Genomic DNA, 17,500 nt, shown 5'->3' on the forward strand with positions numbered 1-17,500 from the left:
AATTTGCATTCTTTATTTATTATTCTTTTTCCTAACATTATTCTGTCATATCAATCATTCTTCTATCTTATTTGTTTTATTATTCTATGCAGATAGGTTAAATTAAGAGGTGCTATAACTGTAATGCCAGGGTACCTATACATCAAACAGTGAGTGTCTGTCAAAGGTTATGACTTGCACTATAGGATTAATGCAACCCTAACTGTTGTGTTGCTACAGCTGACAGTCTTACTAATTGTCAGTCTACCAGGGTACCAAGGGTTTTGTTGTGACAATGTCCTTGTATTACCCTGGTTTACCATAGGAATAGGGCTACTTTAGCAAAATGATGTTGAGAATAGAACAAATTGTTGATGATGTTAACATGCTATTAGTTACCATCCAATTAACAATTAATTACACTCTCTGGGTACATCACAGACTTCAATACAGGGAAGTCAGAAATAATTTGAAACTTATGCACTATTCTTCTAGTATAAGGTTAGGAAAGTTGTATGCAGGACTCATGGAGAGTGTAGATTGTTCTTCAAGTTAAAGGTAGCAAATTAAGTTGTTTTATAAAATAGATCAGATATAAGAATACAGGTTTAATTTTTTTTTTAATTACAAGAGTAGCTGTATAAGAATGAGATTTAGGACTGAGGTATTTATATTTCGTCAACCTGGATAAGGTTAAAGTCAGAGGATCAAGTTATTGTTTTCTCAAGCTTAAGGAAACTGCTCAAGCGTGTGTATGTTATGTTAGCATGCGTCAAGTTAAGGATTAAAAGACTGAGCTTTATATGTTTTCTCAGATTAATTGTTCATTTAGCATGTCTTTCACCAGACTTTTCCTTGTCTGCCATTCAGCATGACTTTTTTACAGATTGCTCTGACATTTTTTGACATTTCTTATTAGCATGACGCTCTACAACAACCATTACTTTTTTTTTCCCAAACATTTTTCCCAAACATTTTCTGATTTCTTAGAGTCTTCGCATGGCAACTTATTTCTTTTCTTTTTTTTTTATGTTTGAAATCTGCAGTAAAAGAAAACTTTTCTATAAAAAATAACTATAAATTTATCACCCCTTCATCAATTGTCCTTATGCTAGCAATGACTGCCTATGATTGGGTGTAGGGAAGGATATGTGCCTCTGATACTGGTGTTCTCTTTCTACTAGATTTTCAGCTTATTACCTTTCATTGGTCTTCTCTGCAGGCTTTCTCTTTTTTCCTTCTTTCATGTTTTCACTCCTTCTCTGTCTCCACACACATCTTAGCAGGAATTTCAATCATGTTTCGTGGTCTGCTACCACAACAGCTCCTTTATAGGATCCAGTTAGCTCAAGACATCATCAGGAGGAACCACGTCTTGTTTCGGCCCCTACTCCTCTACCGTTTTGACATGGTGGGGCCCCCCCTTTCGGAGGTGTCTTCAGCTCTGGTGTTGGGTGCATGTCTTCTTTCTTCTTCTTTCTTCTGTTCCCTGGCCTCTTCGATGTAGCATCAACGACTGACTGACTTGTCAAATTTTTTCCCTTTAAATACCTGCTGGTAGGCTCTAGCAGGCAGCCCCAGCAAGTTGTCACGTGACACTGTCTCAACTTTAACTGATCAATGAAGGCGCGTAGTCTTATTGGGCTGTGGCTATGCTGGGGCACCGCCTTGAAGAGTTTAGTCAATCAAATTGACTCCAGTACTTAATGTTAAGTTTAGTACTTTTTCTATCAGTCTATTTTGCCAGACTGCTAGGTTATGGGGACATAACAAACTACAACTAGTTGTCACGTAGTGGTGGAAGACAAACAAGAAGACACATACACATGGTGGGTTTCTTTCAGTTTGTACTCCCTAATTCATTCATAAAGCTTATAACATCATTTGCACCAGTTTTAACAGATATGTATTTCAGCTCATCAACCAGCATAACTCATTAAATTATAAATGCAAAGCAGTTGAGTATTCTGCAGATACACACAAGCATAATACAATAATAGTCTGACAGACTCAACATGACATGGAATGTGACAATGTCAGCCTTTTGAATTAAATGTACAGTCCATATGATGGGCCTCAGCATAGATTCTATCTACTCAATTTAAGTCACAAGGGTTGGGTCAGCCTGAGACAAAGGTAGAAGACAATTGCTTAAGTTACATTTCATTGAGCTTGATCATGAGGCCTCATGATTGTGAAGCAATAGTGATAGAAAGCGGGGTTGTTACCCCTGCACAGTTACACACACAGCCCTACTGATTGGAATCAATAAAAGGAATTATATTCGTTTTTATACTGGTTTCTGGCTTTGACCAGCAATCATGCAGAACATCAGTTGGGTTTTGATTTATTGTACGATTTAAATTTTTTTTCAGAGTTGCCTCTTTTTAACAATATAATGCTATACAGCATGCACACGTGCACACACACACACACTCGCACACGTACACACTCCTCCATGTTCTTGTATAGGTCTTGTCTAACAAATTTCACTAGTAAGGCTTTAGTCAACTCGAGTAATGGCAGTAGAAGATACTTGCCCAAGATGTCATGCATTATGCTGACTATCCACGTACACACAAACACACAAAACATCTTCTTTTGAGGCAGTGTTTTACAACTGCTTGCCCTTTCTAATGTCAATCTTTTTAGCCACCTCTTACAATACACAGGAAAATAGTGTACCTATTTTAAGAACTGTAATATACACAAACATTGGTACCCTGCCTCTTTTCTCCCTTTCTCTCTCCCCCTCTCTCTCTCTCTCGTATATATATATATATATATATATATATACCTCTCTCCTATTATTCTCCTATTATATATATATATATATATATATATATATATATACACCTCTCTCCTATTCTTCTATTCAAATTCATTCATATATATATATACATATATATATGAGTTCATTATCATTTTACATTTCCTAAAATATATTTTTGTGCCTTCAAGATTATTATCATCATCATCATCACACATCTTTCTTTGTTGGCATGTTTTTCAACAAGTTGTCATAATCTGGATCAGTTATTATTCAGAGTTATTGCTCTCTTAGATGAGCTGCAGAACCATGTCACACTTGTACAATTCATTTGGGGCTTCGTTTCTACAGCTTGATACCATTCCTATTGCCAGTCTCTCTATGGAGATTAAAAGATCTTAGCAACATCCAGTCAGCCACCAATCACTTTCCAGTATGTACTAAGTGTATTTTATTAAGCTACCAGCACTAGTGAGGTTGCTTTGTAACACTTAAAGGTAGTGTTCTTACTATCTTATGATGTGTATGTATATATGCAGTCCCAGAAGGTAAGTAGAAGAGAGTGATGACAAAAGAATAAACAAGAAGAGTGGGTAACACTGGCAAAGGTGCATGGACTCAGTAACACATACACTCATTTTCTCTGGTCAACCAAATCTCAGTAATTCCTTCTATTTTACATTATCAACACTACATCATTTAATACTCCATGACTAACCTTTCTCATATTATTTATGGTCATTTAGAAATGTTACTTAGTTTAGCTCTATTATTATTGTCTTTTCTAAACCTTTGTGCTCCAGTATACCTTTAGTTATGTTAGCTTACACGGCTAAAATAATGGAATGAACCAACAAAATTAAAGGTCTCTGTTGTCCACTTATGAGAAGCTGTTGGAATACTCTGGGCAAGGAAAGGAAGTTAGGAACATGATATTTTTTTAAGTGGGCAATTGATGCACACCTATTATTCACCTCTCTTATAACACATCCCTCTTATCTCTCACTTGTTTATTGCCCATTCCACTGTCATTCGTATCTTTGTGGCTTTTGCCTTTACCACCCATGACTCTAGCACACAGACTCCTGTTACTCACCTCTTGATCGCTCCCTTCCTTTCTCACCCTTACTGTATCCTGCCGATGTGGCTAAGTAGAGCAGTAGATCTCTTTGGCTCTTTGGCATGTTACTTCCAGTACACCAAGGGATGCCAATGGACGTACCTGACTTTCAGATACTCTCCACTCCTCCCCTTTTCATCCTCAGGACCACCATCTTCAGTTATATACTGAATGGACATGTAGCTCATACACTTTACCAAAACTCCCCACTGGCCATTTAGTGTCAGCATCCATCATAAATCTCACCATTTATCCACTTCTTGTTGGCCATTACTCTCTCAACCCTATTCTCTCTAGTGTTGGTGCTTAACACTTTACTAAGTGTAAAATTGTGAAGAACCTTTAGTCATCTCAAATATATAACGCCTTCTTCAGTGCTTGTATCAAGAAAAATGTGCACCCAGTACTCACTATAAAGTGGTTGGTGTTAGGAAGGACATTCAGCTGTACAAAACCAAGGATAAAATTAAGCTTATGAATGAGATTTGGTTTCCTAATCTATCTATTAGAGTGGAGATAACACATACAACCCATGCCAGCATAAAAAGTTTATATAAAGCAATGATGAAGATGATGATGATATATGTATTGTGTGTATCTGTGTATGTATATATATATATGTGTATGTGCACACATATATATATATATATATGTGTGTATGTTTGTGTGCTTATATATATATAATATATTCTATTATTTATATATGTTAAATATAGTACATAGTTTGTTGCACATATACATGTATATCATATGCAATGTATATATATTTGTTAAATATACTTCATAATGTTACATAAGTGTATATGTAAGTGTATATTTTTATATTTATTTATATACATATATATATTATATATATGTATATATTATATATATATATATATTATATATATATATATATCTATTTACATGCATATATATTATATATATATATATTATATATATTATATATACGAGGGGTGTATAAAAACCCTTCAGCCTCAAAAAATAAAACCTGGTACAAGACTTCAAGGCTCAAAACTTTTCATATTCCTCTCATATATATATATATATATATATATATATATATATATTATCAATATATATTATATATATATATAATTTATATTATATATATCAATATGTATTATATACATATATATATATATATATATATATATATATATATACATATATAATATATGTTATATACATATATTTATATCAATATATATATATATATATTATCATAATGGAAAACTAATTTTTCTGTTCTCTGCTATGAAATATTGAGGAATATGCCAAAGCTATAGATTTATTGTGCAAATAGTTGGATAATGTGAGAAAAACAAAAATTATCGTGAAAGGTGAATGGCTTCCACCAGTGCACTTCATATTTATTATCTAATATTCACCTTTCTCTCTCTCTCTCTCTCTCTCACACACACACACACACATACAAATATCCATTTTCTTTCTAGTATTCTCTAATAACTTCCTTCTTCTCCTATTATTCAAATTCATTCATCCTATCTTCTCCCTACTTCCTTCTGTCTATATTCAACTTGTTATTTACATTGAACTTAGTCTTTCATATTCTTTGCGCACTCGTCTCTAATAAATACTATGGTTTTGTGATGAGAAATTGTATGTATAAATTCATTCAAAATTTATTTACTGAAACTGATTTTCTTTGTAATAATTCTGTTCATGCTGTATTATTATATAATCTGGCTATGATTTTTTTCCAAATTTAGACTAAGATTAAATTAGTTTGAAGCTAAGAAACAAACCTGTTATTATCCACAGACAAGACTTGCAAATAAATAACTAGATTTATCTACTTTATATTTACTTTGAGTATTTGCTTTTAAGTATTTATATCAAAAAGTATATAGTATTTGATACAGAGATGTAATGTATTTATATTTATAGAGCAATGCAACTTAATGAATCATGTGGTCTAATATTCATTTCATTGCCTCAGTTTTTAGGCCATGTTTATCTTCTCATGATATGAAAAGCATGATAAATGTTTTTTAAAAGATACTTTTGTCTAACTTCTATTTCTTCTAAATTATGTTATGAAAGTCCAGAAGAAAATAGAAATTGCTTGACATTAAAGAGAGGAAAAACAAAAAATTTGGAATAAATGAGATTAATGTTTGTCAATCAGAAATAGAAATAATAGAGGCAAAGATGTAGGAAGAATTTATTTAAAAATAAAGTAGGCGAATAGGTAGAATGATGGGAGAGGAAAGGGCAATGAAAATCAGAAGGGAGGCTATGTCAGGTATATATATGTAGTTGTATTTGAATGTTTTCCAATTGTCGAAGAGGTGCTTTTCAAAGTGTTTACATTTCTGAACATCTCTGATTTAGCATTTAAATAGTGATCTTATTTATGAAGGTGCTTGAGGAGATTCTTCTTTGCTGTGGATAGTTCATACCCTTTTCTTCCAGAATTTGTGGATGTAGTTGGCTCTAAGATATTGGTGTTATTACTCTGTTGACAAGGCAATTTATGAAGTAATGTTAGAAAAAGAAAAGATGGAAGGTCATGGAAATATTCACACCTTATCAAATTGGAAGTGAAAATTATGTGCACAAACAATACATTTATTCTCCTGGCCCTACTCTTTCTCTGTATGTATGTGTGTGTGTATATATGTATATATATACACACACACACATATATATATATATATATTGTGTGTGTATTATTATTACTATTATTATTATTATTCAAAACAGTTTGGTTCCGCCCCATGCAACTTAAAGTTTCATAGACTCATCACAGCACTTCCTTTGGGGGGGGGGGTGTACTCTGGGTCGCATATATAAATTTGTTCCTTTCATGACCTCAGAGTAAAGGTCTCTACTGGCAAGGATCTCCTTATTGGAGGAAACACTGGAGCCCTGTGAAACTTTTTCATGAAGTTTTAAATACTAAGGCCACATGGCATAAAGCTGTGTTAATGTAAGTCACCTTTTCATTCATCCCATAGAATGACTTATAAAAACTAATACCTAGATGTCTAAAAGTTAACTATTAACAAGTTTGTATCCATGGTAATCTTGAGGCCAAGGGAATCAAGGGTATGGATCAAATTTATTCTAAGTTTATCTAGTGTATTCTTGTTTCTGCCTCAAAATGTGGCCAATGCATCATCTTCATAGAGGCCAAAAGTAGTCGAAGGGATTTTCTGCCTAGGATATCAAGAATATGTAGGCTTATAAGATCACATATCTCTGCATGGGTTATGAATAAATATGCATAAACATATTTTTAATCTTGCTGGGAATTTAGGCCCTGTGTTAAAGCCATGGCATTTTCAGCTGCTTGGAATAAGTATCAGATGAATTGGTTTTATTTTTCCTTAAAAACTTAATCAGGGATCACTTATTTCTGTTATCCAAACAAGGATATGACCCTGTATAAATTTGTTCATAACCCACTCTAGTTATTAATATTCAATCAATATCCTACATTTGTCTTGTGTCTTACTTATCACAGTTCTGTGTGAGCATATATGTCTTTATATGTTACTTGCTATCAGGAATGCTGTTCATCATGTCCATGACAATTTATTAAAATATATATATATCTTGGTATGTATGTATACTTCAACCCCCTACCTGCCAATTCTTATGATGTCTGTAAAATACAAATTTCATTTGACATTGATATCAACTAATGAATTAAGGTATATTGATCTTTATCATTTAAGTCTTTGCTGGATATTGTTATTATAACCTTTTATAACCATTTTTTTTTATTGCAGTTCAGATATGAATTTAACTGTTTTCCTTTTTCCTCTTTTGTTTCTCTTAAAGCCTTTTCTAAGTTTGCCTTATGAAAATTGTCAATGAATTTACCAGAAAATATCAAATTACATTCTTGTATTATTTTCTATTTTACAATATTTTTGTTTTATCGTCATGTATGTTTCTTTTAATTCCTTACTATCCACATTTCAATGATTTTAGTCAATAATTCTGACCACATTGTCATAGTTTCTCTATCAATAATTTCCTTCACATAGTATTGTTTAAAAATATGCTAAAATATCTATTCCCCCTTTCAAAATTGCCTGTCATATCATTCTTTTGCTCTTTTTTCATTGTTGCATTTTGATTTATATTATTTTATTCTTTATCTTTATTTATTTATTGGCTTTCTATTGTGTTTTTCTTTGAAACTGTTATTAATAAGAAAGTATAAAATAGCAACCTAGCTTTATATTATTTTAATTCCAAAATGTAAAAAAAAATATATGTTTTCTTACTAGTGAGAGCATAAACTCCATCAAAGATATGTGTCTTTATATCTTAAATTCATCAAACATAGTACATATGTTCTTATACTTAAAGGTTATATATTAAGTTTCCACATTGATTGAAATTACCATTTTATGTATTTTATACATTATAATCATCATTAACTGTGTTCAACTTCTTGTTTATTCCTCTCTTGTTGTTTCATCTGAGTTTCTATCTAACTTTTCATCGCAGGTCGCAAACAAGAAATTATTAAGTTGACTGAACAACTTATTGCTGCCATCACAAGTAGTGATTTTGAAGGATACACGTACGTATTATCTTTATGCTCTTTGTTCAATTACAATTCTATATTTCATTTATGTTTTTGTTTATTGTGGTCATAGGGCAGAAGAGTGTACTAGGAGTTTCTTTTTGATGATTTGATGACAATTTGTACAAGAAGGGCACCTGTACATTTAATCAGAAATACACTAGTTGGAATGCTAGGTAGATTGGTAAAGGTAAAATTGGTTGAGTAAATTAGCATCACTGGTAATAAGTCATCACAGAAACAGAATGTGATCGTTATTATATATCTTGCATGTGTATCACATTTATATACTTCACTGACTCATTCAGTCTGTATACAACCACCAAAATGTTTATGTGCATGTGGGTGTGTGTTTACAAGGTGTTCGGTCTAAATTTGACAGTTTACATAAAAAGAAAAGAAAATGCAATATCCCATCCAAAAATAAAAGGATTTTCAAAAAATCAAAAAATGTCAATTATGTAATGGCTGGGAGATTATAGGTTACTCAAAGTAGCAGCCCTTAGCTTCCATCATGGCCTCAAGACAGCTCCAGAACCTGGCTCAATATGGAAAGCAGCTCATTCATTGGGAATTGTTGCCAAGACACTAAATTATATATGGCAGAGTGAGGTACAGGCTGGTCATTCAAATAGTAAATCAAGTGATATAGGCAAAAACTGGTACTGTAGTATCATTGTAAATTGTTACGAATGTAAAGAAGGTGCATCAAAAAGAATGCACTATTAAGGCAGTAAATTGCTGAACTACCGGGTTATCAAAATTACAGAAAGGGTTATTGCAAAACTGATTAAGAACAGGATTATTTTGGATGAGATATAATTTTGCTTTGTCCTAGGAGGAGGTAGCACTGGTGCCATATTCTTAATGACATAATTGTAAGACAAGTACTTAGCTACCACACACTTTGCAACCATCTCCCATAATGTTATGACATTTCATGACTGGTTCTTCTGTTGTGCCTAGTTGGTGTAAACTCTCTCTCTCTCTCTCTCTCTCTCTCTCTCTCTCCCTCCCCCTCTCATTATCATTCCATATACACTTCTCTCATACAACATCTTGATTTTCACTGTACATTACTTATCAATGTGAAACACCTCATGCTTCTGATCCTCGCAGCACAGAATATGTGCAAACTTCTCTATCTCTGCTTATATCCTTGCTAGGTTTACCTTCCCTTCTAGATTTTTGATATTTTTCTCTGCTATTTCCTTTCTTCTGATTTTTCCAAGCTTGTCTCTTTACTACAATAGCACCATCTACTGTCATGTTCCACCTCTGCATCACTTTGATTTCACCTGGGACCTTGGACCAGGCACAGATCTGGTCTGTAGTGCTCAGCAGATTGTCTCATTTTGCTCTCTATTATAAATTTCTATCTCCTTCCTACTGTTATAAACTACCATTTATGATATGTAGTACCACTTAAAATTCCTTCCCACCCACTTCTAACTTAATTTCTTTTCCTTGTTTCTTGTTTTCTTCTCTTATGCGCTCCAGTCTCTTTTGTTTATTTATAAAATGATTTCTCAACTACCTACATTTACTCATTTTTCTACATAAAATTTCATTACTGTTTACTTTAAATAATTATCTATTCCATTTTCCCCATACTTTTATCTTCCTTGATATTCTGAATTTATTCCCCCACCCTTCCACCTAACAGTCTAAATATGTGTCCGTTTCCATTATGAACTTGTTGTGACTTTTTTTTTAACACAACATTTATCACACATCTTAATTTTATCTTTCAGAAGATTTGTTGACCCTCATGTCACAAGCTTTGAACCAGAAGCTTTGGGAAATCTGATAGTTGGAATGGATTTTCATAAATTCTATTTTGATCATGGTAAGTTGGTATCTGTTTTGTTTGTTTTTTTTGTTTTTTTTTGCTTTTTTTCCTATCTTACCTACCCCGTCCAAAGACACACATATGCACACAAAGGTTTAACCCTGTAACAATCAGACTGCCAATTCTTACTATTCTCAAGCAGTGCTGTTTGTTCACACTATCCATACTTAGCCTTGTACATATATATATTACCTTATATGGTAACAGGAAAGCAAACCAGATCACACAGAAAGTCATGTCTGAGTTTCATCATTTACATTTGGATGCATCAACATAACTAATACCACTGTTATTACGATTCCTAAAGTATCCATTTAGTATATTTACCTTTCAGATCTCCTGTCTCTGTATAAAGTACAAGCTCATATGCAATTATTTTTGCCTCAGTTGCACCTACACTGTAACATATTTCACACAATAAACTGTCTATTAGGTGTCTAAAGGGAATTTTGTCCATAATTTCTTTGAATGAAGTCTCTATATATGTTGATGTCTTATTTTCTTTCTTAGTTACTCATCATTCTCTTGTGCACACACACACACCACACACACACACACACACACACATGTTTGGAGGAACAGGTGAGAGAAAGAGTACTAATTAAAGGTTGATATTCATGACAAGCTGATGATAAAAGAACCAGATGTATATCCCTATACACAAAATATACCTAGATAAATATATATATATATAAATTTACAGATAGCTGTATTTGCACATGCACAATACATATAAAGATACACATATACATTTATACATGCAAATATGTATGTGTAAATGTATGTGTGTATGTGTGAATATACATGCACATAGGTAGATACATTCCTATATAAATACCTGCCTTCATATATGTCTGCACATGAACATATCCTTACTAAGACATGCCTGTGAATATGCATGTACATATCTGTGTAAATGTATATGTGTGTGTGTATATGCACTCAGAATTTTTATGTGTACATATTTTGTCATACAAACTTACATATACTTGCTCATTTATGTGTGTTAAAGATTTGATATCCTATACAAGAATGGAGAGTGAGAAAATGGGATTGGAATTAATATAAGTATACTTAGCTTGAGTTGTTAAGGATTGAGAAAGTTAGTTAATTCTTCCCCAATAGGGAAGTATCGATGGAAATTTCACAGGTCTAAAATATCTACGGGTTCTGAGGTTTTATGTAGACATCAACATGTTTATTTTATTTCATTAGATGTAGTTACATAACTAACAATGTTTTTCTTTACTGGAGTAGGCTTTTGCAAAGGAATGAATTTTCCATTTTGTGTTAAAGAGTATATTACTATCTTTTAGAGTTGTAATTTGATAGAACAGTTTTCCTGTTAGTATTGCAGAATGAGTATGTATGTCTATAGTACGTTTCATTAAAGGTATTAGCAATTAAACCTATGTAGGACTTATTGGCTGAGTTGATCTCTGAAGTTGCCATACATGTTTGTGAGGTAGTATTTGTGGTTAAGAGCTGTAATTTATTAGAACCAGCTAGTATTTGTGTAAGAATTTAAAGAAAAACTTGCTACAAAGGTAGATAATTGCAAGTTCCATTTTTTGGTGTGATTTAACTTTATAGTCTAAAGGTAATGGACTTTTTCATGGAATCCAATTTTCACAAGTATTTCATTATAAGGGCTAAACATTTTTTTTTTTTTTTCTTTAGAAGAAAGTGTAGGAAATGTGAATGAATAGTTCTCTAAATTCTTGATGATACTCTAAAGGGAGTTTGAGAATGTGTTCATATAAATGCATAAGTTTTTAAATAAGATTCATGAACATCTTTATGTGTGATATTTTTTAAGTTTAAATTTGCATCTCAGATAGTTGACTATTTTGAAATGTGCTTCACTGATGATGAGAAACCCAGATTCTTAACAAAATTCTGTATGTTCTTTTTGAATCTAGCCATAGATTGAGAATTGAAGTTGTAAAGTACAAGTAGTCCATGGTCTTTAAATACATCTCCATTTAGGAAAGGAAATGCATCAGACTGGCCTTGTGACTATATAGTCTGACTGTATTACTAACTTCTGTAGAAACTTTGTAACAATAAAAAATAAAAACTTTGAACAATAAAAAATCAGACTTTAACTCCAACTTCACAATCAGGACTACCACATAATGAGACTTATAACTGTTGCCTTTTTCAATTGGAAATACATACTTGTATTTCTGTGTATATAATTATGTGTGTGAGTATGTGTATACATTTGTCTGCACACAGATAATATATATATATATATACACACATACATATATATATGTATATAATATGTGTATATATATATATGTGTGTGTGTGTGTGTATATATATGTAATTATATATGTGTATATATATGTATGTGTATATATATATATATGTATATATATATATGTATATATATATATGTGTATGATGATGATATATATGTATATATATATATGCATTTATATATGTATGTGTATATATATGCATATATATGTATGTGTATATATATATGCACATATATATGTATGTGTAATATATATATATATGTGTGTATATATATATGTGTATGTATGTGTATATATATATGTGTGTATATATATATATATATATATATATATATATATATATACGAATATATATATCTATTTATGTGTATGTATATATATATGAATATATATATATGCATGTTTGTATATAAAGTGTGTGTATAAATGTGCATGTATATTTGTGTCAGGTTTAATCTTATTGTGTAGCACCTTGGGAAAGTGTCTCCCACTACATCCTGAGGCTGACCAAAGCCTTGTGTGTGAGTTTGGTAGATGGAAACTGAAAGAATCCTGTCATATATGCAGTGTGTGTACATTTGTGTTGTCTTGAATTGATGTCATATGATAATCATAAATAATTGTCACTATCATACACACAGCATCATTCATTTCCAATATTTTGTGAAAACATGGCCATCCATAAGAAAAAATTACTATGCTTGGACACCGGTAAAGGTTGGTGACATGAGCATCCAGCTGTAGAAAATCTGCTGCACTAAACTACTGCCAACCCATGCAAGCATGGAAAGGTGGCTATTAAAACAATGATTGTGTGTGTTTTTGTGTGTATAGGTATGAATATATGGACATGTGCATTTAGCATTAAAATGGTGGAGTAGGGCGTATGCTTGTCATCCTCTAGTCTGTTAGGTAGGACAGTAAAGTGTCATACACAATAAGTGGTATAGTTGAATCATTGCCAAATATCCTAAAGATACAGGATATACAGTAGGTTGACGAAATTATAGAGATACCAAACCGTTGGACGAGGTTATGAAAGTTGTCATATCCCTGGTGTAAACCATGGCTTGTATGTTGTATTCTTGGTTTTTGAATACCAAACATGGGCATGTGATTTCTTCTGGTGCTGTGTGTAAAAGAAAATGTATGGAGGTTATGACTGGTTTTAAAGGTGTTAGGAGTGAGTTTCATTTAATTCCTGGCATAGCTGAAAGTGATGATATACATGTGTGTGCATGTAAACATACACACACACATTCACATGCCTATATATTAGTTATGGTATATGTATATAGGTGTATATATATATATATATATATATAATATAATATAGGTATCTGTATAAATACATATAAATATGTGTATGTGCATATATGTGTGTATATATATGAGTACGTGTGCATGTGTGTACAACTGAAACAGCATTAGATTAAATTGATGATGTGCATAACATTTTTGCTATATATATATACAGAACAGCGCTAACCATAATATTGTTTCAGAGAAACTTCTCTTCAGAGACTCTGTGTGTCAAAAACAGAACATGCTAAGAATGTCATTAGTGTATCATTAGACATTGGGGTTTTGGTTTGATTTACCAACCTTCAGTGACCAACACCCTGATCTTTCTGAGTTAAGTCAGAATTTTTGTTCCACTATAGAAATCAGTAAAAAAAAATATTTGCAGAAGCTGACCAAACTTAGATTAAAACAGTGTATCCATTTAAAGTAGTATTTGATTAAAATATACAAATGTAGAATGAGGTTAACTGAAATATTTAATACACAAAGTCTCTCTAAGAGACTATTTCATATACTGACCACCTACTTTATCATATCCATTATTGCAAACTGACCACACACTAATTTAAAAGAACTCCATAAACAACAAGCTGTAATGACCTGTTGAGTATTAGTGAAAATGATAGCATGTGTGCATGCAAGTAATAAAACTGAAGCTATCTACTCTGATCAACTATAGTGTTTATCAAACAAACTATGGAACAGAATCTACACTTACTAGTCAAAGTCTGAAGTTTCAGTCTCTGCCTCCAACACAAACATTCTCCAATTAACATCATCAATCAATTGACAAGAACCTCATCACCTTTATTCAGTTAACAGCCTATGGTTCCTCATTTCACAATTATTCTGTTATGTGTATATATTTTGCTTTTCTCCATATATCTTCAGTTAAGTTTTCTTCCTCCACATCTTTTTCCACCTCTCTCTTGTTATCTCCCTCTTTTTCTTCTCTCTCTCTCTCTTTCTCTCTCTCTCATTACATGCATTTTAATATTTCATCTTGTGAGCCATTTATCTTTCCTATCCCATCCACATTATTTTCTTGACATTCTGTTTTTCCTGTAAATCAATTTGAAATTATTGTATTAATTATTCACTGAGTTTCTTATATCATAACTATGTGATTAATTAATATTAATTCTCTGCACATATCAGTTGGTTCAAGACTACTGCTTAGAATGGAAATAGTGATACTTGTATTAGTATAAGTTGTTTAAGAATCCGCAAATACACCAAGGGAAGCAATCTTGAGATGCATGATCTGAGTTTACTTAGTTTCTTCATGGTTATATGTCCATTGAGCTTATCAGTTTACATTCTCTGTATCCCTTAAACTCCCACCCATTCTTTCTTGTGTGTGTGTGTCTTTTTTCTTTTTCTCTTCCTTTTCTTTTTTCTTTTTCTTTAATCTCTCATTACTGCTTCAGCTTCCATGAAGATCGCATGCAAATCAGAGTTGCTTTATGAAAGACACCTGGACAACTTACAAGCAGAAGCCTGGTTAAATTTTGTGATAAATGCGTCTAATATTTATATAAATGTCTTGGCATTAAATAATGATTTTTTTAATGTTGTAAGCCATATCATAGTTCTGGACTTAACTCTTGACCACTGTTGTGGCTAAGTCTTGAATGCCATGTAAACGCTATTTGAATAGTGTTCTTTGGGACTGAAAAACAGGAATTAAGCATTCTTCCGTGTGAGAAACAAAGTTTAGCCTCATTATAGAAAGAACTTCTTGTCAAAAGACTTATTTTTCATGATTTGTCAAGTGAGTTTCTTTGGGTTCTTTCCTTCCTTCAATTTTCAAGCATTTTGGTGGCTAATACTTCAAGTGATGAGTTAGAATTCAGTGATATTATGTATTAACAATTGACTTATTATTATTTATGAAATTATTTATTTATTATTTAGTTAGTGGAAGAGTGATTGGACTTGGAGAAAAGAATTAATGTAATATTTCAGTGTCATCTGTATGCACCAGCAGGGAATTTATATTGGGATTTATTGATTCTAAGCAGTAGTGTGATTACATATTTAATCATTATGTTAATGATTAATCTACTGATATATTTTAAATGTATAGTATCTGCATGTGGGTAAGTTTATGAGGTGTGTCTAATTATTGAAATAACAGTATTTGTTGGTGAGGCTGGTCTTACAAAACATTTAAATGGAGGATATGAAGGCATACTTCAGAATGCTTTTTCTCATGGGAGTTGTGCAGCTTCCAAGTTATAGAAACTACTGAAGACAATAAAACAATACCCAAGACAATTAACCATTACCCAAGAATCAGTATCTCATAAAAAATACACAGACTCATACATGTAATCATCTTATCTGTATTCAACCTTCATAGATAAGTGAAAGTAACATGACAACAGGTAAAAACCATATTTATTATATACATCAACAATCATAACATCTTATCACCAAATTTTATCCAAATTCATGCAATAGTTATATTTTTTTTATAATTTTTATATTGGATTAACTGCATTTCATCAAAATCTCCAGATTTTAACAGGATTGAGAGATTTATATAGAGAAAGCACTCTATATATAGAGTCAAAGTATCTTTGTTAGACTTACTGGATTGGGGGTTAGTATTAATTGCAGAATGCACAGCCGGTATTTATAATGCAGTGCAGTTCCTAATTGTTTTCTTTGTTGTTTACAATATTTTTTTTTATGCTAATATAAATTCGATGGGATTTTTGTTGTTGTTGGGTTTTTTTTTCTTTCTTGCTGCAGCAACTACTTTTACATCTGGATGCAATTCCTATTGCAAATGACAGATATGAAATAAAAGTGGGATCATTGTTAGGCTAAGAGGAACAGAGATGTGATGTTACTTGTCCAGAAGCACACTGTGATATGCTTGTTATAAGACACACATGAATGTGTATTTACACATATCAGTGCATTTTATCACAGTACCAAGAAGAGTGGTTATCATGCTGTCAACAAGACCAAAAACTTCTCTCTTTAGCTTATGTTGTCTCTGTCTTTCTCCAACCTATTTACAGATTGCATTTGGTGCATTTTATCATAGCACCACCACTAGAGAGGTTGCCACTGCAAACTAATCAGTTCTCTTTGTCTCTATTCAAGGCAAATGTAACTGACAAGATGAGTAGAAGAGAGTGTGGTGACCAAGAGTGTGAATGGTAGGAACGTGATAGGGGAAATAAAGTGATAGAAACTAGAAAGTGCTAGGGAGAGAAATGAAAGGAAAACTGTACTAAACATACAAATTATTGATAGGGAGATTGGATAGAAAAACAACTTTATGTGTATATACACTGACATACATATATGTATATACCGTGTACATGTGTACAGAATATATATACATTTGTATGTTATATATATGAATGTATATAAATATATGTGTTCATGTTATGCGTATGTATGTGTGTGTAAACACACACATAGATACATATATATATATCCAAACACACACACATATACATATGCTTATATATGTGTGTATTCATATATACATACACTTACATATATGTATGTAATGTATGTATATGCATATTTATATTTGTATACATATATGCAGAATATATGTCTGTGTGTGTGGGTGTGTATATATATATATATATATATATATATAGGC

At 32.1% G+C, this 17,500-nt stretch overlaps 1 protein-coding gene across 40 annotated transcripts in view; it reads left to right on the forward strand.

The window, feature by feature from the left end:
* LOC115212079 (calcium/calmodulin-dependent protein kinase type II delta chain) overlaps positions 1-17,500 on the forward strand; it is a 429,066-nt gene that overhangs the window by 390,763 nt on the left and 20,803 nt on the right. For all 40 annotated transcript variants that reach the window (XM_036502876.1, XM_036502877.1, XM_036502875.1 and 37 more), the window contains 2 exons: positions 8,361-8,436; positions 10,194-10,288. In XM_036502876.1, the coding sequence (XP_036358769.1) occupies positions 8,361-8,436; positions 10,194-10,288 (171 nt within the window). The remainder of the gene's footprint in view (positions 1-8,360; positions 8,437-10,193; positions 10,289-17,500) is intronic.

The sequence above is a fragment of the Octopus sinensis genome, linkage group LG5, assembly GCF_006345805.1.
Source record: "Octopus sinensis linkage group LG5, ASM634580v1, whole genome shotgun sequence".
NCBI lineage: Eukaryota > Metazoa > Mollusca > Cephalopoda > Octopoda > Octopodidae > Octopus > Octopus sinensis.